We start from the raw sequence: 23,930 nt of genomic DNA on the forward strand, positions 1-23,930 counted from the left end.
ACACACACACACACACAGGGTGGGGAGGGAGGGAGAGACAGAGATGTACAGAGATGTACCAATATATGTGTTGGGCTTAGCATACACCTATACATAAAAGTTATTTTTAGAATGCCTACACCTACATAAAACAGTAGAAATGCCTTGATGAGGACGTGAGCCAGAGAGTACAAAGTTGATCTGTTAGAAAGTCGCCACAAATAATCAACTGCATGTGCCTAATTACTAATTGGCCTGCCATGAATTTCCTATTTTTCCTAATAGTTCCGGAAATGATAAGGGGTCTTTTTTGTTTACAACATGCATTTAATTTCATTCACCTCAACAAATGGCCTGTTCAGGTGATTAACGTTTATAACTCTGGCCGTATCTTTACTCATTAATATCTTCTTAAAGATTAACCACCCTTTTTAAGCTACTCAATGTATAGAGGCATAATGTTGCTAAAGGGTCATGCATAACTCATTTACACCAGCCAGTAAGAGTAAGATAGACCTATGTTGTTGCTTTACAAATCTTTGACAACTTGAGAGGTTTTGCTCTTCAGTTGGTGCAGGGGTCTATGTTCTTTCACAGTTCTTAGACTGGCATACTTTCAAAACCCAAAAATGGTGTCAAAAAGAGGTATACCTTCAAGGCACCATTCTCTCAGCACCTATGAGGTCCTGTTTGCAGCTCTCTTTGCCTTACTGGTGGCACTCTGTGCTGGATTATTTGCAGTGTCCTGGCTGGCAATCGAGGGATCAGAAAGAGGTAAGCCCTGTGGCTTTGGCTTAGGAAGAGACTCTCTGATGAATGTGCCCAGGTTAATCTCAGTTATCCCACCAGGATGTCTTATCCATTTCTGTGCTCTCATGACAAGACACCTATGTCGCATTCAGATGCTTTCGGTATCAAGTTTGGAATTTAATTCAGAATTCAAGCATGAAACTAAGCTTTTTAAAATAAAAGATGTTAAGTAAGTTTTTTTTTTTTTTAGTTTTAACATGTAACAAAGTAAGTTTCATAGCCCAGATTTCTTCTGATGGAATTTAAATCATAAATATATTAAAATGTTGACTATTCAAGTCAGTAAGTAGGCAAGGTTAAAGGAAATATATTATTTATTTCTAGGGAATAACAGTTTCATTTTCTTATTAGTCCAACAATAAGAATACAAGGGAACTTAGATATAATTGTAGACTTTGCACTACAAGAATACAAGGGAACTTAGATATAATTGTAGACTTAGGTCTCAAACTGCCTGAATAGCAATTTTTAATAAACAGAAATAAAGAAAGGTAACTATTATTTACACCTAAATTATCTATATCATCAACTTTTCAAAGATCTTCAAATATATTCTCTTGCTACAACAAATCTATGATTTAGTTGTTATTGTTACCCTTATTTTAGAGGTGAGGTATCGGAGACAAAGTTAAGTAATTTGTTTAAATTTGTATCAATACTTTATAGTTTTAAAAAATAAGTCCAATATAATTCCATTTAAATACTGTATACAAGGGATGTATTTAAAAGAAAAAGAAGATTTGGGATATTTTATACAGAGGTTCACTTAGACTTTTAGAAAAGCATCTGCTTTGGTCTTAATTAAACGCTAAAAGTAACTGGAACAATGTGTAATCATTTAAGAGTCCATTGGAATCTTAATGCTCAATGAAGTTAGAAAAGTTATTTTACAAGCAAAACAAAAATAAATATTTATAAATGTTAATGCAATTTAATAGAATAAGTGAATATAAAAAAGGAGTTGAGTTACATTTAAATAGAATATTAGAGGACAAAGCCATGCTACTTTTAATGCATTGCTTTACTTTTTATTAAAAATCATTTTAGACTTACAAGAAGATTGCAAAAATTGTAGGTTCTTATATAACCTTGGCCTACCTTCACCTAATGTCAGTATCTTGTATATCCGTAGTACAATTGCTACAACCAAGAAATTAACATTGGTACAATATTATTGACTGAACCACACATTTTTATTCAGATTTTGCCAGTTTTCCCACTAATGTCCTTTACCTGCTCAGGATTCAAACCAGATTTCTACACAGGAACTGTTAACTTCTTCCCTCAGTCTCCTCCAGTGCAGGACAGTTCCTCAGTCTTTCTTTGTATTTCAAATTTTAATATGCAAATCTAAATGTAATTTTGAGTTTTTAAAAACAAATGAAATAGCATGAATGATAATATATTCCACCAATTATGCAATGATAACTGTTTAGACTGAACTTTATGCAACTTTATTGCTTAAATAGTTTCTAATGTTCTTTCTGGTCTGGGAAATTTGGTGTCAATGTATGACAGATCCCGGGTTCTAAAGTATGTCACTCAGTATCCAAATTCCAGATCTGTCATCTGTGCCATTATCACCTTGGGAAGTGTTCACAATGATTCTTAGCCCCAATTTCCCCATCTGGGAAAAGGAGAACTAACATCTTCTTATACCATAATGTAAGAATTATATATCATTATTACCATATTTACTAATGATTTCATCATTGTGTTTCAGTTGAAGTGTCTCATTTTAATTTAAACATATGTCAAAAAAGATATTCTGGTAAAGGGATTATGCAAAACTTGATGGCACATTTTATTACCCATGTTTATATTCAATTTATTACCTTTCCACTTACATTTTTTATTATATGGGATAATATATTTCCTGCAGCATTCTCAACAACTTTTCCAATAAAAACAGTCACCATTTAATGGCAAAAGGTCATACATGCCAACTTTATAATTACTAGAATAAAAAAAGTAGTTTCACATCTATCTTTCAAAGTAACACATACACTGAAATCTTCACAGCAATCCACATGTAGAAAACCAACAGTGTCCCTGGATGCTGGGTGTTCAAGAAGTATCTGAAAGCAACTACAAACTTCTAAAACTTTTAATGGTCCATTTCTCACCATGAGTCCCTGGATCAGTTCTCCAAATTGGTGAAAGTTTGTCCCTTATCTTCCAACAGGAATCTCAGTAGTAAAAAAATAAAATAAAATAAAATAACACTTGGAGCTTAGACTGTGGGTTAGATTTCAAAGAAAAGGAAAAAAATGGTAGGATAAAGAAGTTTATTTTTAATCTTGTAAAACAACCATATAGCTTTAAAAAAAAAAAAAGCACCTAATTATGGAACATGAAGTCTGCAAAGAAAAAGCAAGAACCACCACTCCAACACAGGAAGCAAGAACCTTAGGTCTAAGTATCAACCGGAATGTGCGTATTCTCTTTTATTCATGACTCATATTGTTAGTGTTTTATTTCTTATTAATTCATTTAGATGCAGTGTTTGGAAAAAGTCACAAAGCCAGAGGGACATTGAAAATAACAGCTGGAGCCACGTATAATCCTAATTTGCAAGACAAACTCTCAGTGGATTTCAAAATTCTTGCTTTTGACCTTCAGCAAATGGTAGGAGACTGTCTTTTTTTTTTTCAGCTGATTTAAAATTTCAAAACATAGTTTCACTAACTACTTGCCAAAAGATACATAGATCCCATTTTCTTACTTTGAGAAAATTAGTAAATAAATGTAATAAATGTATTTATTATACATGTAGTAAATAAATGTGCCCAGAATGCTTAAATATATGAGTCCTATCACCACAGAGAAGAAAACTGCCTATGATCCAATTCTAAACAGAAAAAAAAAGATCAATTGGTTTAAAATGTTTTATAAAAGTTTAAATCTTAAATACACTGTTTTTTAAACTTTTTTTTAGATAGATGATGTCTTTCAATCAAGTAATCTGAAAAATGAATATAAAAACTCAAGAATTTTAAGATTTGAGTAAGTACAGCTCAAAAATTTTCTACTGTTAGAAAGAAGGTCCAGAATCACAAAATAGTGATTTTATTTTATTTTTTACTAATATTTGGTAAGTGTAAAACAGGGTGACCCACTGTCAAGAGAAAAAGGAATATTTAAAATTTTCAACATTTTTCTAAGGATTTTATGAGGAAAGTGGCATAGCATAAACTTTCATATTAGTAGCAAATAATAACGCTGGATAATTTATCTTAAGTCAACATGTTTCTCTCTCCTGAGTAAAATCTTTCAAAAACACATGGATAGGGCTGAGGTTGAATGTATGCAAATGCACACAGAGTGTTTCATTTGCTCTGAATGTGTAAAAGGTGCTTATTCATCACACTCCATTTACACTGAAAGTCACAGAGAAAAGACACTTATTCACTGCTGCACTCAGAAAGCAAAGTCACTACCTATAAAATGTGAATATTCATTAATTTTACTTTTATTAATTTATCATTTACTACACATATATCATTTATTGTGTACTGACTAATGTTACTAAACATTACATGGCAAGTTGTATATACAGTTAGTAGAATAGGAATTCAGGAGAGAGAAAGACTTTAAATGATGTAGTCTGCCTTTGCTTGCCTGCTTTACGTTGGAATGCCCACAGCTTCAGTGGGAAATTTATTGTCATCCAACAAAAGAAAGTGATTCACACTGCTTAAAATGGATTCCATTATACAAGGATATCTGATAAAAATTAGGAATCCATTCTCAACGTTGCTGTGAACATCATTGTTACTGAGGTGTTTTACTTGTTTCTTTATAATTTGTTTCTAGAAAATTATTTCTTATTCTCAACTACACCTTTATTTCTTTGACTCTCACCCACTGATCCTGATGGTAGTTCTTAAAGTTTTACAGAATAAATATATCTCTATCTTTAGATTTCAGTCTTTCAAATACCTGAAGACTGTTTCTAGTGTTACCATTTTAAATGCAGGTAGGTACTTTCTGGGGTTTTGTCTAAGAAAAGCACTCTGACCTTCTATTTTTCTTTCCCCTCTCCGTGTAGGCTTCTGCACTAACCCTACCATATCACCTGTACACTCGCAAAAATATCCTGCTTTCTCTCTTTTGTATACTTTTTCACTGCCTAGACCTGCATTTCTTCCTTACTATATATTGCATCCATCATTACAATCCATCCTTACAAGCCATTAAGAACCAGTCCATGCATCTCCCACAGGGATGGTCACATGATACTCTTGCCCCAGTTAGGTATGTCTCAGACCTGCTCACTTAGCATCCTGTACCTACAAATAAAGTAACAACTGTCATACTATAATATAATCGTTAATGTGTCTCCTTTGTTAGACTATGAGCTCCCTCAGGGCAAAGAATATCTTTGATACCTGTATTTCCAGAACCTAGTTAATGTCTGCCTCAGAGGATGTACTTTATAAAGTCCTAGAAAGTAAATAAACCATTTCCTTGGCACCTGATGTTGATATACTGAGTACTATGTTAGGTGCCACATGTTTTATTTAGCTCTTGTCCTACAGATATAAAGATAACTATACTCTGACCAGGGCGTTAACTTTTTATTATCATAGAATTTTAATTAAAAAAAAATCTAAACTAGTTCTCTGGGAGCACAGAAGTGTTACAAATTCAAGAGCCCCTTGGGTTGGAAAGGAGAGTCATGGAAGGTTTCGTCTGATAAGCATGAGACAAGACTACTTCAGGAGAGGAGAAAAGGGAAGCTATTTCTGTTACAGAAAGGATTGTTGCATATTAATGACATTTTCTGTCTGTCAGTGAGTGTCCAACAAGATGTTGAGACAACAGGAAGGTGTTGAATATAAGCCTAGGAGTCTGACGTTTAACCTTTTTCAAGTGGAAGCCATAAGGGACTCTAGGTCATTGGAGAAATTCAGCGAGTCTAACTGTAAAGTGAGTCTCATCTACTACCTCACATCAAGAACAACTGAGTCAGAGAGCCTTGTGACAAAGATACTTGGTAAAAGAATCTTTAAGTCCTAGTGACCAAATAGAGGAAGGAAGGTCAGGTCAAAGGCAGAGATCTCATTTAGAAAAACAATGACAAGGTATGGGGGTGCCTGGGTGGCTCAGTTGGTTAAGCAGCCAACTTAAGCTCAGGTCATGATCTCACAGTTCGTGGGTTTAAGCCTCATGTGGGGCTCTGCTGACAGCTCAGAGCCTGGAGCCTGCTTTGGATTCTGCCTCCCTTTCCCTCTGCTCCTCCCCTTCACTCCTGCTCTCTCACTCTCAAAAGTAAATAAACATTTAAAAAAAGAAGAAGAAAAGAAAAACAATGACAAGGTCAAATGAGGATTATTTAATGGGCAGAAGAAAACTCGGGGACTTGCCATTTCTTGTTGGAACAAAACTAATCCTATCAGTGGAAGTCATAATTAAAACAACAACAATAGAAAAAAAGTTTAAAAATCTCTTTTGCTCTTTCTTTCATTTCTTACTTCTTTCTCATCTATTTATTTATCTGTACTTATTCTTGATCGAATTGTATATTCATGACATCTTAGTCCCAATGGCCAACAACCCTACACCCATCTACTGTCTTCATTCCTACCTACAATACAGAGGCTTCTACCCTTGTTTTCCAGGACTTATTATCAGCAAGAGCCTCTTTTATGGGCTCAATATCAGAACTGGAAGGAGACATGTGGACTCTTAGGAAAGGTTTTTGTTTGTATGTTTGTTTGGTTTAGGTTTTTGTTGTTGTTTTTTGTCTTTCTCAAAAGAGTATTTTTATAATATTTATTCAATATTCTGTGATAATAAAAACATGCATGCAAGATTTTTTTTTTGTCACTTCAAGCAATCTATTTTGGAGTATGTAGATTCAATTTCTCTTTTCCAGTTTTGTAGAGGATTGAGTGTGGATCTGTGCATTAAAGCCTTAATTCAGAGTTTTTTCAAGTATTTTAGCATTCCTTAAGGAGAGTTACCCCAGGTACTTGCCTCTCATATCAGGCTCTGCTCGGTGAAATCCATACAAAGCACAGAGTCCATTGCAGAGTTTATTAGGATAGTTTTGCTAATGGAAGTCTTCATATCCACATGTTTACAACATGCTGGATAACTTTATTTTTACTAGATGAGGAAAAATTGCTGAATATAGACTTTTATATATATAGGCCTAATGGATGATCAAAACCCCATTTATCAAACCCAGCATTTTCTTTGATATTTAATAAGTAATCTTTTATTTCTCTAGAAGGTAAAGCCACTATACTGGAAACCATAAATTATTGAGCTGAGGAATTAATTCTTTCTCTTTCTTCATAGCTACCTAGAAGACCAATGTAGTACCTAAATCTTGCTATGTATTTTATAATGATTCACAAATAATACACTGTATCAATGTAAAAAATACTTTCGCCCAGTTGTACCTGAACTACGTTTAAATCAGAAGAAAAGATTTGAAAGATGCAATGCAAAAGAATTTCATGAAAATGTCTGTAAGATAAATTATAGGTCAGTTCTTTGCAAGACTGAGAAGAGAAAGAAATTCAGAAGCAGGAAAGAAAGCAACTAGCAAACATTTAGATTTACTTTAAATAATCATTTATAAAATGACATACTCAGAATAAAGCGGCAGACTCCTAATTACCTTTATAAATTATTTTAATTTTAAATTCCAGTTGATAAAACGGGCAACAGAAATAACTGAATTCTCAACTAACCATATCCCCACCAACAGTGTGGATTAAAAAATCCCTTAAAATACCTATTTTCCTTTTTCTTACTGATTTCAATTAAACTCACATTATATTCACATGTATATGGTCACATTATAGCACTCAGAAAACTAAACTTAGTCATCAAGGTATCCTTCTTTCCTTTTAAAAATATCCCTCAATATCGGGGGACCTGCGGGGCCCAGTCAGTTAAGCATCCGACTTGATTTCAGCTCAGCTCATGACCTCATGGTTGGTGAGTTCAAGTCTCCCATCAGTCTCTCTGCTGTCAGCACAGAGCCTGCTTGGGATTCTCTCTTTCTCTGCCCCTCCCTCGCTTGCACATGCTCTTTCTCAAAATAAACATTTAAAAAATTGTGTTACTTAATATCAACTCCTGCTCCTCTATTCAAGTGTGTGTGTATGTATGTGTGTGTGTGGCCACTCTGCAGGTTTGCTCTCCTCTGGGAACACTTAATGTTATTCTGCTTTGTGGAAAGTGCTTTGATTCAGAGAGCATTTAACAGTTGATTCTTTTAATAAAGTGCTGTTTACCCTTTGTGGCGATATGCAGCTTATTTTGCCCTTTGAGCACAGACAAGTCACAAAGTTAGGAAAGGAAAGGCTTTTGTTTACTCAGCAACCCTAGAGGTTATCAATATCATTAAGAAAATAAGAGATAAGAAACATTTTGATTTATTGCACACAGGCTTTCCGTACAGTGATAGGATTTATCTGCTTTACAAAAAAACTCAGATATTCCACTGGAATAAGTACTTTGAAATGAAAACAGCCATCGCTATGTTGTTGTTGTTGTTGCTGTTATTTCCCTAAAGGAAGAATTCTCATTTACTTTAATAAATAAAATCAATCTCACAGCAGTGATAGAGATTGGTATCATACCAATCAAATAACAGCTTTAGCTTTCTCATTAGGTAAAACACAAATGTTTATTATGTTTTTTCCTGATTTCTATATATATGTCTTGTATCTCAAGATTTACACTGAGGAAGAGAAATTTTAAAAAATACAACCGTATGTGATATATGCTAATTAACTGGAATTAAAATAAAAAGCTTAAAAACACAAAAAGATGTTTGTAAAAATAAACAAATAAAGTAGATATAGAATGTGTAACTCTTGCTCTTCTAAAGTACAAATAACTAAATAAAATGTATAATTTGCAGCTAAGAAGATACACCTTTATGTATTTTTATGCCGGGTTATGAACTAATATAGTCATTTTCCATGCAATGAAGGAAAATGCCAGACTTGTATTTTCTTTAACAAAAATGCCTTACTTCTTCACTCTCTAACTCAAATAAAATAAACACAAGTATTCAGCCAAATTTAACATGTGGGGATTACATAAACAACTCAGATGTAGGGGTGCCTGAGTGCCTCAGTCAGTTAGTTAGGCAACCAACTCTTGATTTTGGCTCAGGTCGCGATATAGGTCACGGGTTCAAGCCCCACCCATTGGTTTCTGTGCTGCCAGTCCAGAGGCTGCCAAGTATTCTTTGTCTCCCTGGTTCCCTGCCCCTCCTCCAACTCATGCATGCTCACTCTTTCATTCTCTCTCTCTCTCTCTCTCTCTCAAAATAAATGAACATTTTTTTTAAAGAAACGGCTCAGATTTAATCAGAATTGAATTAAAGAATTAAACTATCTACTGTGCAATCAAGGATAAGTTTAAAATTTTGATATGAAGACCGAGAAATGTATTTTAATCCTGTCCATATTTAATACTGTCCATTTAACTATATGGGGGCAAAGGGCGGTTAAGGAGGCATAATTAGAAGAAGGAGGAGGAAGAAGTGCAGGAGGAGGAGGAGAGTAGAGGGATGGGGTGGGAAGGAAGTAGGACAGGGAGGAGAGTGTCAGAGAGAAGAGGAAGAAGGAGAGCAGCAGAAGGTGAGAGAGACTTCTCATTTATAAAATTTGGTCACTATGATTAAATTAAGTTAAACAATCTGCCTTTTAAAAATTATTTATTTAATAGAGATGAAGTGTGAAGGAAGAGAAAAATAGAAGATTCTATCTCCTGAAATTATGCAGGGAAAAATGATCTATCTGTTCCTCCCCAAACCCAACTAGCTACCTTTCCCATTTATTTGAGATAAAAATCTAGTAAAAATGCAAAATGAAAACCTGGACCTGCATCTAAGCAAATGTACTGTATTGTCTTTCCTCTCAACAAATAGTTCCTATGGTGTTGATAGTGATGGTGTTGACAGTATGGGAATGGGAACTATACAAAACCACACCTGTAAACAGAGACTCTGGACTTCATTCCTATCTCTGAGAGTAATAGGCTGTGTAACTCTGGGCAAAGTTACCTACATTAGTCCAGGCCTCAATCTCCTTGTTGCTAAAATAACAATGTTGGCCAACATTAGGTGCAAAAACAGAGTAATCTCTCTTTTCTGGAGCTTCTGTTTAAATAAACATGGAATAAAGCCTGGAAGTTGTATGCCAGTTAGGATCTTTTTTTAAATTTATTTATTTAAATTAAACTTTGTTAACATACAGTGTAGTATTTGTTTCAGGAGTAGAACCCAGTAATTCATCACTTACATATAACACCCAGTGCTCATCCCAACAAGTGCCCTTCTTAACGCCCATCACCCATTTAGCCCATCCCCCCACCCAAGACCCTCCATTTCTTTTCTGTATTTAAGTCTTTTATGGTTTGCCTCCCTCTCTGTTTTTATCTTATTTTTCCTTCCCTTCCCCTATGTTAATCTGATTTGTTTCTTAAATTCCACATGTGAGTGAAATCATATGATACTTATCTTGCTCTGACTGACTTATTTCACTTAGCATAATACACTCTAGTTTCATCCACGTTGTTGCAAATGACAAGATTTCATTCTTTTTGATTGCCGAGTAATATTCCATTGTGTATATATATCACATCTTTTTTATCCATTCATCAGCCAATGGGCATTTGGGCTCTTTCCATACTTTGGCTATTGTCTACAGTGCTGAGATAAACATTGGGGTGCCTGTGCCCCTTTGATTCAGCACTCCTGTATCCTTTGGATAAATACCTAGTAGTGCAGTTCCTGGTCATAGGGTAGTTCTATTTTTAATTTTTTGAGAAACCCCCATATTGTTTTCCAGAGTGGCTGCACCAGTTTGCATTCTCACCAACAGTGCAAAAGTGTTCTCTTTTCTCCACATTCTCACCAACATCTCTTGTTTATTGAGTTGTTGATTTTAGCCATTCTGACAGGTATGAGGTCATATCTCATTGTTGTTTTGGTTTGTATTTCTCTGATGCTCAATGATGTTGAGCATCTTTTCATGTGTCTGTTAGCCATCTGGATGTCTTCTTTGGAAAAGTGTCTAATCATGTCTTCTGCCCATTTCTTCACTGGATTATTTGTTTTATGGGTGTTGAGTTTGATAAGTTCTTAATAGATTTTGGATACTAACCCTTTATCTGATGTCATTTGCAAGTATCTTCTTCCATCCCACTGGTTGCCCTTGAGTTTGCTGATTGTTTTCTTCACCATGCAGAAGCTTTTTAAATTGATGAGGTCTCAATAGGTCATTTTTGCTTTACTTCCCTTGCCTCCGGGGATATGTCTAGTAAGAAGATGCTGTGGTTGAACTCAAAGAGGTTGCTGCCTATTTTCTCCTCTAGGATTTTGATGGTTTCCTGTTTCATGTTTAGGTCTTTCATCCATTTCGACTTTCTTTTGTGTATGGTGTAAGAAAGTGGTCCAGTTTCATTCTTCTGCATGTTGCCTTCCAGTTTTCCCAACACCATTTGCTGAATTGTTTTCCATCGGATACTCTTTCCTGGTTTGTAGAAGATTAGTTGGACACACATTTGTGGGTCCATTTCTGGGTTCTTTATTATGTTCCATTAACTTCTGTGTCTGTTTTTGTGCCAGTACCATACTGTCTGGATGATTACCGCTTTGTAGTACAGGCTAAAGTCCGGGATTGTGATGCCTCAGCGCTTTGGTTTTCTTTTTCAATATTACTTTTACTTCGGGGTCTTTTGTGGTTCCATAAAAATTTTAGGATTATTTGTTCTAGCTCTGTGAAGAATGCTGGTGTTATTTTGAGAGTGATGGCACTGAATGCATCAATTGCTTTGGGTAATATTGACATTTTAACAATATTTGTTCTTTCAATCCATGAGCATGGAATGTTTTCCATTTCTTTATGCCTTTTTAAAATCTCTTTCATAAGCTTCCTGTATTTTTCAGAGTACATACCTTTTACCTATTTAGTTAGGTTTATTTCTAGGTATTTTATGGTTTTTGTGGCAATTTCAAATGGGATAGATTCCTTGTTTTCTCTTTCTGCTGCTTCATTATTGTTGTATAGAAATTAAACCCATTTCTGTACAATGATTTTATGTCCTGGATTTTCTGAATTCACATATCAGTTCTAGAAGTTTTTTGGTGGAGTCTTTCTTATTTTCCACTTAGAGTATCATGTCACCCGCAAAAAGTGAAAGTTTGCCTTCTTCTTAGCCAATTTGTATAACATTTATTTATTTTTGTTGTCTAATTGCTGAGGCTAGGCCTTCCAGTACTTTGTTGAACAACAGTGGTGAGAGTGGATATCCCTGTTTCTAACTTTAGGGGGAAAGTTCTCAGCTTTTCCCCATTGAGGATGATATTAACCTGTGGGCCTTTCAAAAATGATCTTTATGATGTTGACATATGTTCCTTCTAACCCTACTTTCTTGAGGGTTTCTATTAAGAAAAGATGTTGTATTTTGTCAAATGTTTTTTTCTGGATCGATTGAAAGGATCATATGGTTCTTATCCTTTCTTTTATTAATGTGGTGTATCACATTGATTCATTTGCAAATATTGAACCAGCCCTGCAGCCCAGGAATAAATTCCACTTGATCACGGTGAATAATTCTTTGGCCAGTTAGGATTTTTAGAACTCCAATTAACAACACATGACCAGAAGCCTCTGGGTGGCTCAGTTGGTTTAGCATCCTGCTCTTGATTTTGGCTCAGGTCATCCCAGAGTTGTGATCAAGTCCCATGTGTGGCTCCACCCAAAATGTGAAGCCTGCTTAAGATTTTCTCTCTCTCTCTCTCTCTCTCTCTCTCTCTTTCTCTCCTTCTGCCCCTCCCCTGTTCATGCTGTTGCTGTCTCCCCAAACACACACCACACACACACACACACACACACACACACACACACACACACGACATAAAGTGCCATAAACAGCAAAAGCTGTTATCATCTGACATCACAAGAAAACTGGAGATTTCAGCAGAGGTTAAGTCAATGGTACAATGACAATGACATGAGCTGGAATTTGGGTGCTTTTCTTCTTTCACTATGCCATCTTTAGCTTATCAACCATAGCTTGTCTCAAGGTCCCAAGATGGTAGTGGCAGTTCTGACAATCACATGTAAATATAATAATGTTGAACAAAGAAGAGTAGTAGTCTACTATGAGCTTTTTTCCAGGTAGATATGGACAAATTTTCCAGAAGTTTCTCACCAGTGTCCCCTCAGATTCCATTCACCAAGTTTCATTCATATGGCCTTGGATAAAACTGCCATTGACATGAAGAATGGTTGGAGAAGACATCACGTTTCCTGAGAAAATGGAGAGTCATTCTCAAAAAAAATTAAGGATCAGTCAGCATGGAAAAATTAATGAAGGTGGAAGAGTAGATAAAAAGACAATGTGTGACAAAATGTATCTGTTTGAAAGACTGCAAGTGGTTCCATGTAGGGGTAAATTTGGGGACCTCTGAACTAAACAATCACTGAGGAATCTTCTCATTTACAAGATTGGGTTACTATGATTTATGCGAAGTTAAACATTCTGACTTTTAAAAATAACTTATTTAATAGAGGTAAAGTGTGAAATTATTACATCAGAGTAAGCCACTTTATTTCCAAAATGAGAAACTAGCTACAAAGACAACAATCCCTCTGCTAAACTGTGAAACCTGAATAGTGGCACAGATATTAAGAAAGAATATTGTACCTGGAGGACATGCTGATCTACTATGATATTCAAGGAATGTTCTGATTCAATATATAGTCCTGGGGGGAAAAAAATTGCAAGCTCTACCAAGACAATGGTATGGACAGATAAAGAACATTTTTAGAGTTGAGGAAATCCTTGAAGAATCTTATTAACTTATAGATACCACAGGGTATGAGTGTAACTGCCCAAATTTCAGAACCAGCAAACATACAATGGAAAATTTGATTCTCTCTAGGATTCCTCTTTAGGGTCCAAGTATACTCTGAGTACCCTCAGCTTTCTGAGGGGCACACAATGGAGATCAAGACTAGAGTTTGGCTCCCAAGTGGTTTTACCCCGGAAGAATACCATGAGCCAAGCAGAAGTGTAGGCAGGAGAGCAAAAGTCTCTCAAGTATCCCTGTTGGGCCAAAAATTTATTCATTTTTTTATTGTTTAAACTGTAAACAAATCACCAATTAATCAAACTTTTTAAATGGATGTTTCAGAACAGGGGGTAAATAAAAGGGAATATAATTTGGGCCATATAATTGGATTCTAATGTTATGGTCAGAAATAATGTAGGCAAAATAATCCCAACTCCTGACTATGAGACAGACTGCATTTCCCCAATAATCCCACGTGTATGAATCTTCTTTCTATCCCTAGAAATCAGGGCATATTTTGATATTTTTATATTAAGAATAGAGAAGAAAAAGTAGATATGATTCATTGCTCTAAGCTTGCTATCAGGCCTTTATAAAGTACATAGAAAACTCTGAAATTAGTGAAACTATCTTAGACTTCTCCCAACTTAGAAATCATCTGTGAAAAATTACAGATCCACACTTTTCTTTCCTTTGCACAGTAAATTAAGAGTAAATATCATGATACCATGTGATTTTGTTTAATTTGACACAGGTAACCTAGGGAAGAGCCTGGCCTGAGGATTAGGGTGCTAATGTAGAACTCAGAAACTTTAATTCCGGATATGTCTGTGTTCTTGGACAAACACTTAGTTTTCCAATCCCCTTTTCTTCCACCTGTAAATTAAGGTAATATTTCACATAACCTACCAAGGTTTACTACACAAGTGTAATAAGGTGATAACTGTAGAGAATTTCAAAGACCCCTTACATGAATTAAATACAAATCATTTGATGAAGGCTGACTTTTTCCTCTTATATCATCTTTTGCTTTACAGAAATGGCAGCATTATAGTTATATTTGACCTTTTCTTTGCCCAGTGGGTGTCAGATGAAAATGTAAAAGAAGAACTGATTCAAGGCATTGAAGCAAATAAATCCAGCCAACTGGTCACTTTCCATATTGATTTAAACAGCATTGATATCACAGGTATCTGTGAACATTATTTGATTTCTTTGAATCATTAAGCTATGAAATTAAAATTCTAGCTATATACCAGGGAAGCAGTGGGATCGTCCTTGACTTTAGGAACATGTCTTATTGCCTGAGGTAACACATTTACATGAGAATGTGAAATATGGAGAAATCATATTTGAAGAAAAATACCAGTGAGGAAAAGTTTGTAAAATATCAAAAAGGTTCTGAAAATATTGGCATACATAAATGTTTGTGGGTCACATCACATTCTTGGCATTTGTCAAGTTCACCCTAACTTTCCAGGAACCCTCTGATAGTAAATAACACTCATTACTTTTGGATAGTCATAGATGTTATTAAATTACAAAGTCACATGTCAAGCCCACTCTAATTAAGAACTTACAAGGAGAGGAAAAAACATAGAAAGCTCAATGAGTTTGATTCATCCCAGTTATTTATTAATAAAAAATAAAGCTTCATTTTTAAAATAAGTAATTTTAATTTTTTTAGTGTTTATTTATTTTTGAAACAGAGAGAGCACAAGTGGGGGAGGGGCAGAGAGAGAGGGAGACACAGATTCCCAAGCAGGCTCCAGGCTCTGAGCTGTCAGCACAGAGCCCAATGCAGAGCTTGAACCCATGACCCGCGAGATCATGACCTAAGCTGAGGTCTGACACTTAACTGATTGAGCCATCCAGGTGCCCCTAAAATAAGTAATTTTAAAATAAAAATAAATCAAAGGGGAAGAGATATAAGGCATTAAAAATAATAGTAGGACAATAATGTCTATCAACACCTAGGTTATTCTAAATTTTCCATTCTAGTTATCCTCCATCTAATTCAGTTCAACAAACATTTACATATATCTTCATTTTGTTTGAAAACAATACTACTAATTTACCAGATCTATCCAGGTCCACCATCCCTTACCTATAAACCTTGGAGTCAGGTAAGTTCCGGAATTTGGAAATTTTGGGACTTCAGAAAGTTAACCAGTATATAAATACCCACATCAAGTGGAATAAAGACAAAATTTAAATAGCCTAACACCAGTTGAAGCAGTTTTGCTATAGAATGAGATCAGTCAGTACAGGTTTGTCTCTAAATCAAATATATAAAAACATGCAGAAGTTTTTTGTCTTGTTTTTGATTTTGTAATACTAGATATGAAAGTTGCTTCTCCTTACAGTATTGGCTCATCAAGCATAGTTTTCTCATTCATTGAGTCTCCTCCTGTATCCTGCTGTTTAGGGAGAAGACAACTAATGCTCTTAAGAGCTTCCTCTACTGATAGCTTGGTTCCCTCTGGCGCAAAAGCTGGAGCAGGGACGTTGTGGATCTTTGATTCAGTTGAGCTAAAAACAACTACTATGAGTTAGAATAGGTGATTTATCTACAAAACATTTAACCTTTACATTAATCTTATTACATCGTGTCTTTACTAACCCTCACTTTACAGATGAGAAGACAAAAACAGATAATTTTGATAAATAGCCTTAAATTACATAGGTATTTAGAGTTAGAAGGAAGATTCTGACCCAGCTGATCTGACCCCAATGTCTGTGCTCTTAACCATTATGCTAGTTTGTTTACAATGTTTTTTTAATGTTTATTTATTTATATTATGATAGAGAGAGAGCATGAGCAGAGGAGGGGCAGAGAGAGAGAGAGGGGGAGAGAGAATCCCAAGCAGGCTTCACGCTCAGCTCGGATCCCAAATCGGGGCTCTATCTCACAACCGTGAGATCATGACCTGACCCAAAATCAAGAATCGGATGCTCAACTGACTGAGCCACCTGGGCAGCCCTGTTTACGATGGTTTTATCTTTGAACAGCATTGACTGATACTGACTCAATAGTCATTTTCTTCTAGAAAGTTGGGTTCTTACTATCTTTAGTTGAATATGCATCAGTTTCTGAAAGTCTCTTCTGGCAAATGTTTTAACAGATATGCTGAAACTTATTTTCATGACTCCCTACAGTTGGGCTATTTATGGGTGGTTTTTAAAAATATTTATTTATTCAATAAAAGTATATATTTGAGTTATCTGAAATAAATATCATAGATGCAATAAACTATATCATCAACTCAAGAATATGCTCCACACGTAGAAGTTACATTTAATTTGTTGAACTCTGTTAGCACATATTTATGAACATGATAGCAAGCTTAATTTTAGATATTTAAGTTTAATGAGTTTAATATTTACTTGTATCATGTGAATTGTTTAATTTATTACATTTAAAATTGGTTGAAATTTTTATAAATATCTGGAATTTTTATATAGTTTACAGCCAAATCAAATCATAAAAAATTAAAATATTAAATTATTTATGAAAAAATCTTATAAATCTTGTTTTGTTGTCTTCATCAATCTACCAAAAATTATTTATGGAGCTGCTATAGATCTTGTAGGAATGAGACAATGTAAAAATGAAGAAATACTGGAATAAATAACCTAGCCAGTAGAAAAGAATATACCTCATAACATACTTATCTTAAATACAGTTTTAAATAAAAACAAATTGACCAGATGGGAGTTTTTCATAAGGAATGCTTTGGTTTCCTTTATACTGTACATAGTTGTCATTATGTTTTTAAAACTATTAAATATTTTAAAAAGAGAATAAAACAGCTAGTTTTTATCTTTTGTGTGAAAAACTTTTTATTTAAATAAGACTTGGTTCTCAGTAGATATTATTGTGTGCAAGATTATTTTGACATCTTCCATATATTTCAGTGAAAAACTACTGATTCTAATTTTGACATGTTCTGGTGTGCAATGTTATATTAGCTGTCTTAAATATAAGTTATCCTATATAACTATGATGAATAGATATCTTTTTTTTTAATATGAAATTTATTGTCAAATTGATTTCCATACAACAGCCAGTGCTCATCCCAACAGGTGCCCTCCTCAATGCCCATCACCCACTTTCCCCTCCCTCCCACCCCCCATCAACCCTCAGTTTATTCTCAGTTTTTAAGAGTCTCTTACGGTTTGGCTCCCTCCCTTTCTTTTTTTTCCTTCCCCTCCCCCATGGTCATTGGTTAAGTTTCTCAGGATCCACATAAGAGTGAAAACATATGGTATCTGTCTTTCTCTGTATAACTTATTTCACTTAGCTTAACACTCTCCACTTCCATCCACGTTGCTACAAAAGGCCATATTTCATTCTTTCTCATTGCCAAGTAGTATTCCATTGTATATAAGATGCTCAACGTCACTCCTCATCAGGGAAATACAAATCAAAACCACACTGAGATATGACCTCATGTCAGTCAGAGTGGCTAAAATGAACAAATCAGGAGACCATAGATGCTGGAGAAGATGTGGAGAAATAGGAACCCTCTTGCACTGTTGGTGGGAATGCAAACTGGTGCAGCCACTCTGGAAAAAAGTGTGGAGGTTTCTCAAAAAATTAAAAATAGATCTAGATATCTTTCTTAAATGAGTAAAACAAAGCAAACTTTTTGCATAGGTAAATTTTATATACAGCACATACAGATTCTGGAAATTCATCAAATGTATCACAATCAAATAATAATAGAAACATCCAGCATAAGATAGGATAAAATGGGAACTCTATAGGATCAGCTGTCCTTTGAACAATATTCAAACTGCATTCACTGTTTTGTAATATATTTCTATTATAATCCCAAACTTCAAATCAACTTTGCTTTATTCCAGCATCTTTGGAGAATTTCTCTATAGTAATTCCTGCCACAACTTCAGGTAAGTACTAATGGCATTTTTTTAAATGTAATTTGGGGGTGTCTAGGTGGCTCAGTTGGTTAAGCATTGGACTTCAGCTCAGGTCATGATCTCAAAGTCTGTGAGTTTGAGCCCCACATTGAGCTCCGTGCTGACAGAACAGAGCCTGCTTGGAATTCTCTCTTTCTTTGCCCTTCTCATGCTCTTTCTCTCAAAAATAAATAAACAAACAAACAAAATTATATACACATACACACACACACACACACATATATATACACACACACACACATATATATATACACACATATATGCATATATTGGTGGTCATCAAGCTCCATGACATTAGAAAAGGTTATTTTTAATAGCCCTTTCTAAGACGTTTATTCTTCATATTAAGAAGTGTACATTTGGTTAAAAACAATATAGTTCATAATATTGCAGAGTTCATAATACCTAGTTACACATACCAAGGGCATGCATCTTTAATTTCAATGTTCCTTTCATATTTTAAACTCTATTTACATATGGTGTATGTATGAGTGTACGTATGTATGTGTGAGAGTGTTTGTGTGTGTATGTATGTGTAGCATTCTAAAATGTGGCTCTAATCTTACAGGCTTGGAGATGAATCCCTAACATTTATAAGATCACTAGGAATAAAGAAAACAGCATTTAAAAGAGAAACAAATGATGACTTTCAGAATATATTGCATTCTTGAGAAAGGAAAATCCAAAGCTTAATGTTACCTTTGCTCTGTTCCAGCATTTTCTTACTCCATCTTTCTAACTGTAATTGATTACTACTGCTCATAAAATTCAGAACTTCACTTTGTCTCACCAAGATCATACCACTATCAAAAGAGTTTGCTTTGAGAAATTGTTAATAATTCTAAAATTAACCTAGCTGATCTTATAATGTAAAATTATTATGTTGTAGGAAAATTATTTAAATCGAATTCAGGAGATTTAAACATCAATCCTGGCTCTGCGAATTACCAGAACCACTGGACACATCTCTTTACCTCTCTGAAAATCTACTGCCCATAAATTGCAGATAATAAAATTGTTCCGAATATTTCAAAGTCATCCCAAATATCAAATTTATACATAAATGATTTTTAAAGTATAAATTGTTATAGAAACTATAAATATATTACTTTCAGCATTATCTATTATCATGACCATTTTTATAATATTTGAAAGATCTACATTTTTTAAGTGTCTTCTTGGGCCAGGTAGTATATTTTACCAGCATTGCCTCATTTATTCCTCAGAATGATCCTTTAGAGAAGTAATATTTTTTTTCCACTTAAAAAGAAATAAATAATAAGCAATGTGCCCAGAGTCACATAGCTACTAAGTGTCAAACTGAGGAATTAAAAGCAATTCCTTTGGACCTCAAAGCCCATGGTCTAAGCATATCTCAAGCTTCTGCTTCACATAACATCAGATTAACCTAGAAAATTTAAGTCTAATATCATTAAGATATTAATGAATCCTTGTGTTTGGTTATTGATCATTGAATAACATCTTCTCTATTTAGAAAATAAAAGATGACTTAAAATCTAAATACCTCTGCTCTACAATTCTAAAAACCAATGAAAACATAAAAGACTTATTCTTGGATCCAGATACAAATGACATTTTCTTAAGTTAATAGATAATCATAATTCACAGTAACTTTAAAAACTCTCAGGTTAAATATTAAACACAGAGAATACACAATAAATTGTTAATAATCAGTTTAAAAAGGTAATAATTATCTTAACACCATTTCTTTTTATAGGCAGGCTAACAACCGGCCGTCCTCTGGCAACTCCAGGTCAGTTTAAGTAATTTTATTTATACCTTTTTAAAAAGTTTTTACTTGTTTTATTTTAGGCTCTTGAGAATTCTCTGCTAACACAGCAGTTAATGTTACTCTTATTTTATGAATAATAAAATTGCAGCATAAAAGTGTGCAGCTTTAGCCTAAGATTTCACCAAAAGTGAGCAATAATTTAAGGCTTATGCTTGGATTATCTGACCTCACGCTAGTCCTCCATTAGAACTCTGGTTATTGTCTGACACTAAGAATGCCACCAATAGGATCAAAATGCTTTCTAGAGGGATGTAGGTTTCATCAGATGTGAGGGATTTTTCTTCTTTGATTATTCTGTCTCCATACAAAGTAGAAATCCTAGCTCTCTCAACACAATCCAGGTTGCCAAACCAACACCAAAATAACCTTAGGTTCATTCATTCAACACGTTTTCAGTAAGTGGCTACCTTGTGCTAACTCTGAATATGTACCTTTGATGTGCCCATTTCTCTGCATTCCTAGTAATTGTCTACTGTGTCTATTTGACAACTAAAGTGCCTTCTCAGGTCCCAACTTAATCTTCATGTTGAATGGCCTGGGTGTGTCCCTTACCTTTCAGATAAACTCCAAAAAGGAAATATTGTACATATCTTCAGCTCCTAAGGTAATACTGTCATTTTTATGTCATTAGAATTCATATCAAATGTTATATACATGCAAAGAAAGAATATTTGTAAAACTATAAATGCCCTTTTGAGTAAGACTTAATAATTCTTGAGTAAACTGGTTGACATGATGTTTGAAAAGCAAAGCAATACATGAATCATTAATCAAAATCCTTTATGAACCAATCCATCACACCTCAAAATCCACAGAGATTGTTTACAGTAGGAAAAGGCTGCCTGGAGTTGTATTTAGGTGTGAACCCATAGAGCAATACAGCTTACTAAAATATAAAGTTGTTCTTTATCACACAATCTCTTTTCCAATGTGGAAGACTATTTACAGCATTTAAAACAACCTTACAATACACTTTCAAACAAATGCTTTTAGGATTGATAATGGTTAATTCCTTTAGCCTAAAAATAAGCTGAAAAAGTAAATTTAGTATATTTTGAGAAATATCTTTCTTTGTATTTTTTTTTAAATTTTTAACATTTACTCATTTTTGAGAGAGAGAGAGCATGAGCAGGTGAGTGGCAAAGAGAGAAAAAAGGGAGACACAAAACTCAAAGTAGTCTCCAGGCTCCTAGCTGTCAGCACAGAGCCCAACGAGGGGCCCAAACCCACAAACTGCAAGATCATGACCTGAGCCGAAGTTGGACACCCAACCGACTGAGCCACCCAGGCACCCCTCAGAAATATCTTTCTAAAACTTTGAAAGTCAGCAATAAATAACCAAATTCGTGCCAGTTTTCTATTTGCCGATTGGTTTACTGAGTGATTCCTATAAACCATAGTATGAGGACATCTTAAGTGTTTAAAATGTCTTAAAAGAAATGTGTGGAAAAAAATCCATGTTAGAGCAAGAAAGCCTTGGACTTAATGTAAGTGTTTCTCCCCACCTATCTTGAGGACAAACTTGTCAAAAATACAAGAAGAGGTTGAACTCCGTGATCAGTTTTCTCCGTCCAGAGGAGATGGTGAACGGGGGACAAAGATCATGGGAGTGATACTTTCCTCATACCCTTCTTTCCTGGGAAGTGAAGCAAAAATCTCCTTTCCCACATGTAAGCTACAGGGATGGGATCAATATACATTTAGTCCTATCTTTCACACTTTAGGCATTGGATATTTAAAATGAAGACCAAAAAAAACAGCATACAATCATTGAAAAGGCATAGCCAAGCCCACCATTAACTAATTGCATCAATCACTATATGTGGTGTTCAACAAGCTACCTAGTCTTTATTTTTTAATTTTAGACTAACATACATATCTGAAAGAACAATCATGAGAATTAAAAGAGAGATAAGACTGATAACACTGCACTGTCTCAATTCATGACTGATGCAAAGTTAGATTCCTTCTCCCTTTCCCCTTCTGAGTTAAACAGAAAAAAAAAAAAAAAACAGTTGCGATACTTTTTTTAGAAATATTTCAAAAACTAAACTGAGGTTAAAACAAGATGATTGTACCTGGTAATGTTCATTTAATCTGATATTTTATTTGACTAAAAGAACTCCATTTCCAAAGCTTTATAATCATTGGAAACTGTATCGAATTACTTTAATCAATCCTCAAAGAATCATACTAAGGTAAGGAAGTGGGAACATCTTATATTCCCTTTTTTACTGGATCCATGAGTCCCCAGTCATCCTTTCCATTTGTGCCTCTCATACAGCGAGATGCTATCGATTTATAGAGGGAACGAGGCAATTAAACTTGAAAACCACAGTTTCCAAGCAGTAATTTATTATGAATATGCCTTTCAGGGATGTTAAGTTTATTCTCATCTTTATGTGCCTGGAAGACAGAGTTTGAGAAAAATCAACAAATGCATGCATCATATACCTGGCATTAGTGCTATTATAAATTCTGCCAAAGAGAATTTTTGTATGATAGCGGGTACAAAGTCCATGAGGATTATGTCCTATTGTTCAACTGCCTTTGTTGCCAATTACTGTAAAGTTTTATTAACCCATTTGGAACACTGGAGGAGGGAGATGGGAACCGGGATTGAATTCCACTGATTGATTTCTTGGCTGCTACAGCCAAGAGGGGCTGTTCTGGGCGATTGTTCAAATGCTTGAAGGATTTCTAGAATATAGCTTGTTCTAGTCTTTTGTTGCTTACTACGTAGGCAATGATTGCAGAAAAACAAAAGTTTCACTATTTTGGACTTTCTCAGTTTCATACAAAATGCAATCTTGCTCCAATACTACTATGTGGAGGGGATTGGGGATTGGAAGAAAAGAATTGGCTGATTTAGTAAAGAACATGAAATTGGGTCAAGAGAAGCTAAGGTAGAATTACACTCTTCAGTTGAATTGCCCAAGGACTAAGACACAGGGACTTTATCCAACGCCAAATGGAACTTTAAGTATTTTTCTTTCTCTGCATTTGAGAGAACAGCATGTATATTGCTAAGCACACTCCTAAAACATCCCTTTGCATATGACACCAGAACTGTTAAAGTATTTTTCCACTGTAGTTTCATTTGGATTGACCAGCCATGGTCTTGCTAAAAAGATGAAATTAGTTACATCGAAGTTGATAAGAATTTCTATAAGGGCATATCTATTTTGCCAATACAGTGTAGAGAAATAAACTTAGTCTCTAAAGGCAGGCATACATGGATTCAGACTCCACTTTCACTGCTAAGTATGTTATAAGGGCCTTGGGCTGAACTTGTCTCAGACAGCTTTGTCCACCAAGAATTATTATCTCCATTTAAGTAACAGGAAAAATAAAAATCCAAGATTTCCAAAACATGATTTAAAAATTATTATCTTGTAGGTAACACTCCTTGTAATTGGTTTCAAAAACAAAATAAATGGATTTCTGTCTTCTTATCCTCTACCTGCCTAGTACAGCGCCTGCACAAAGTAAGCACAGGAGATTCCTCACCACAAATCACTGAAAATTGTTGTGGCTTTGGATCAT

General features: G+C 34.8%; 1 protein-coding gene across 1 annotated transcript in view; it reads left to right on the forward strand.

The window, feature by feature from the left end:
* Window positions 1-608: 608 nt before the first annotated feature.
* Window positions 609-23,930, forward strand: part of TMPRSS15 (transmembrane serine protease 15) — a 119,981-nt gene continuing 96,659 nt past the window's right edge. Inside the window, exons 1-5 of the mRNA XM_049629323.1 lie at window positions 609-753; window positions 3,287-3,417; window positions 3,728-3,795; window positions 14,665-14,816; window positions 20,310-20,345. Coding sequence (XP_049485280.1) covers window positions 609-753; window positions 3,287-3,417; window positions 3,728-3,795; window positions 14,665-14,816; window positions 20,310-20,345 — 532 coding nt within the window. The remainder of the gene's footprint in view (window positions 754-3,286; window positions 3,418-3,727; window positions 3,796-14,664; window positions 14,817-20,309; window positions 20,346-23,930) is intronic.

Source organism: Panthera uncia, chromosome C2, assembly GCF_023721935.1.
Source record: "Panthera uncia isolate 11264 chromosome C2, Puncia_PCG_1.0, whole genome shotgun sequence".
Taxonomy (NCBI): Eukaryota; Metazoa; Chordata; class Mammalia; order Carnivora; family Felidae; genus Panthera; species Panthera uncia.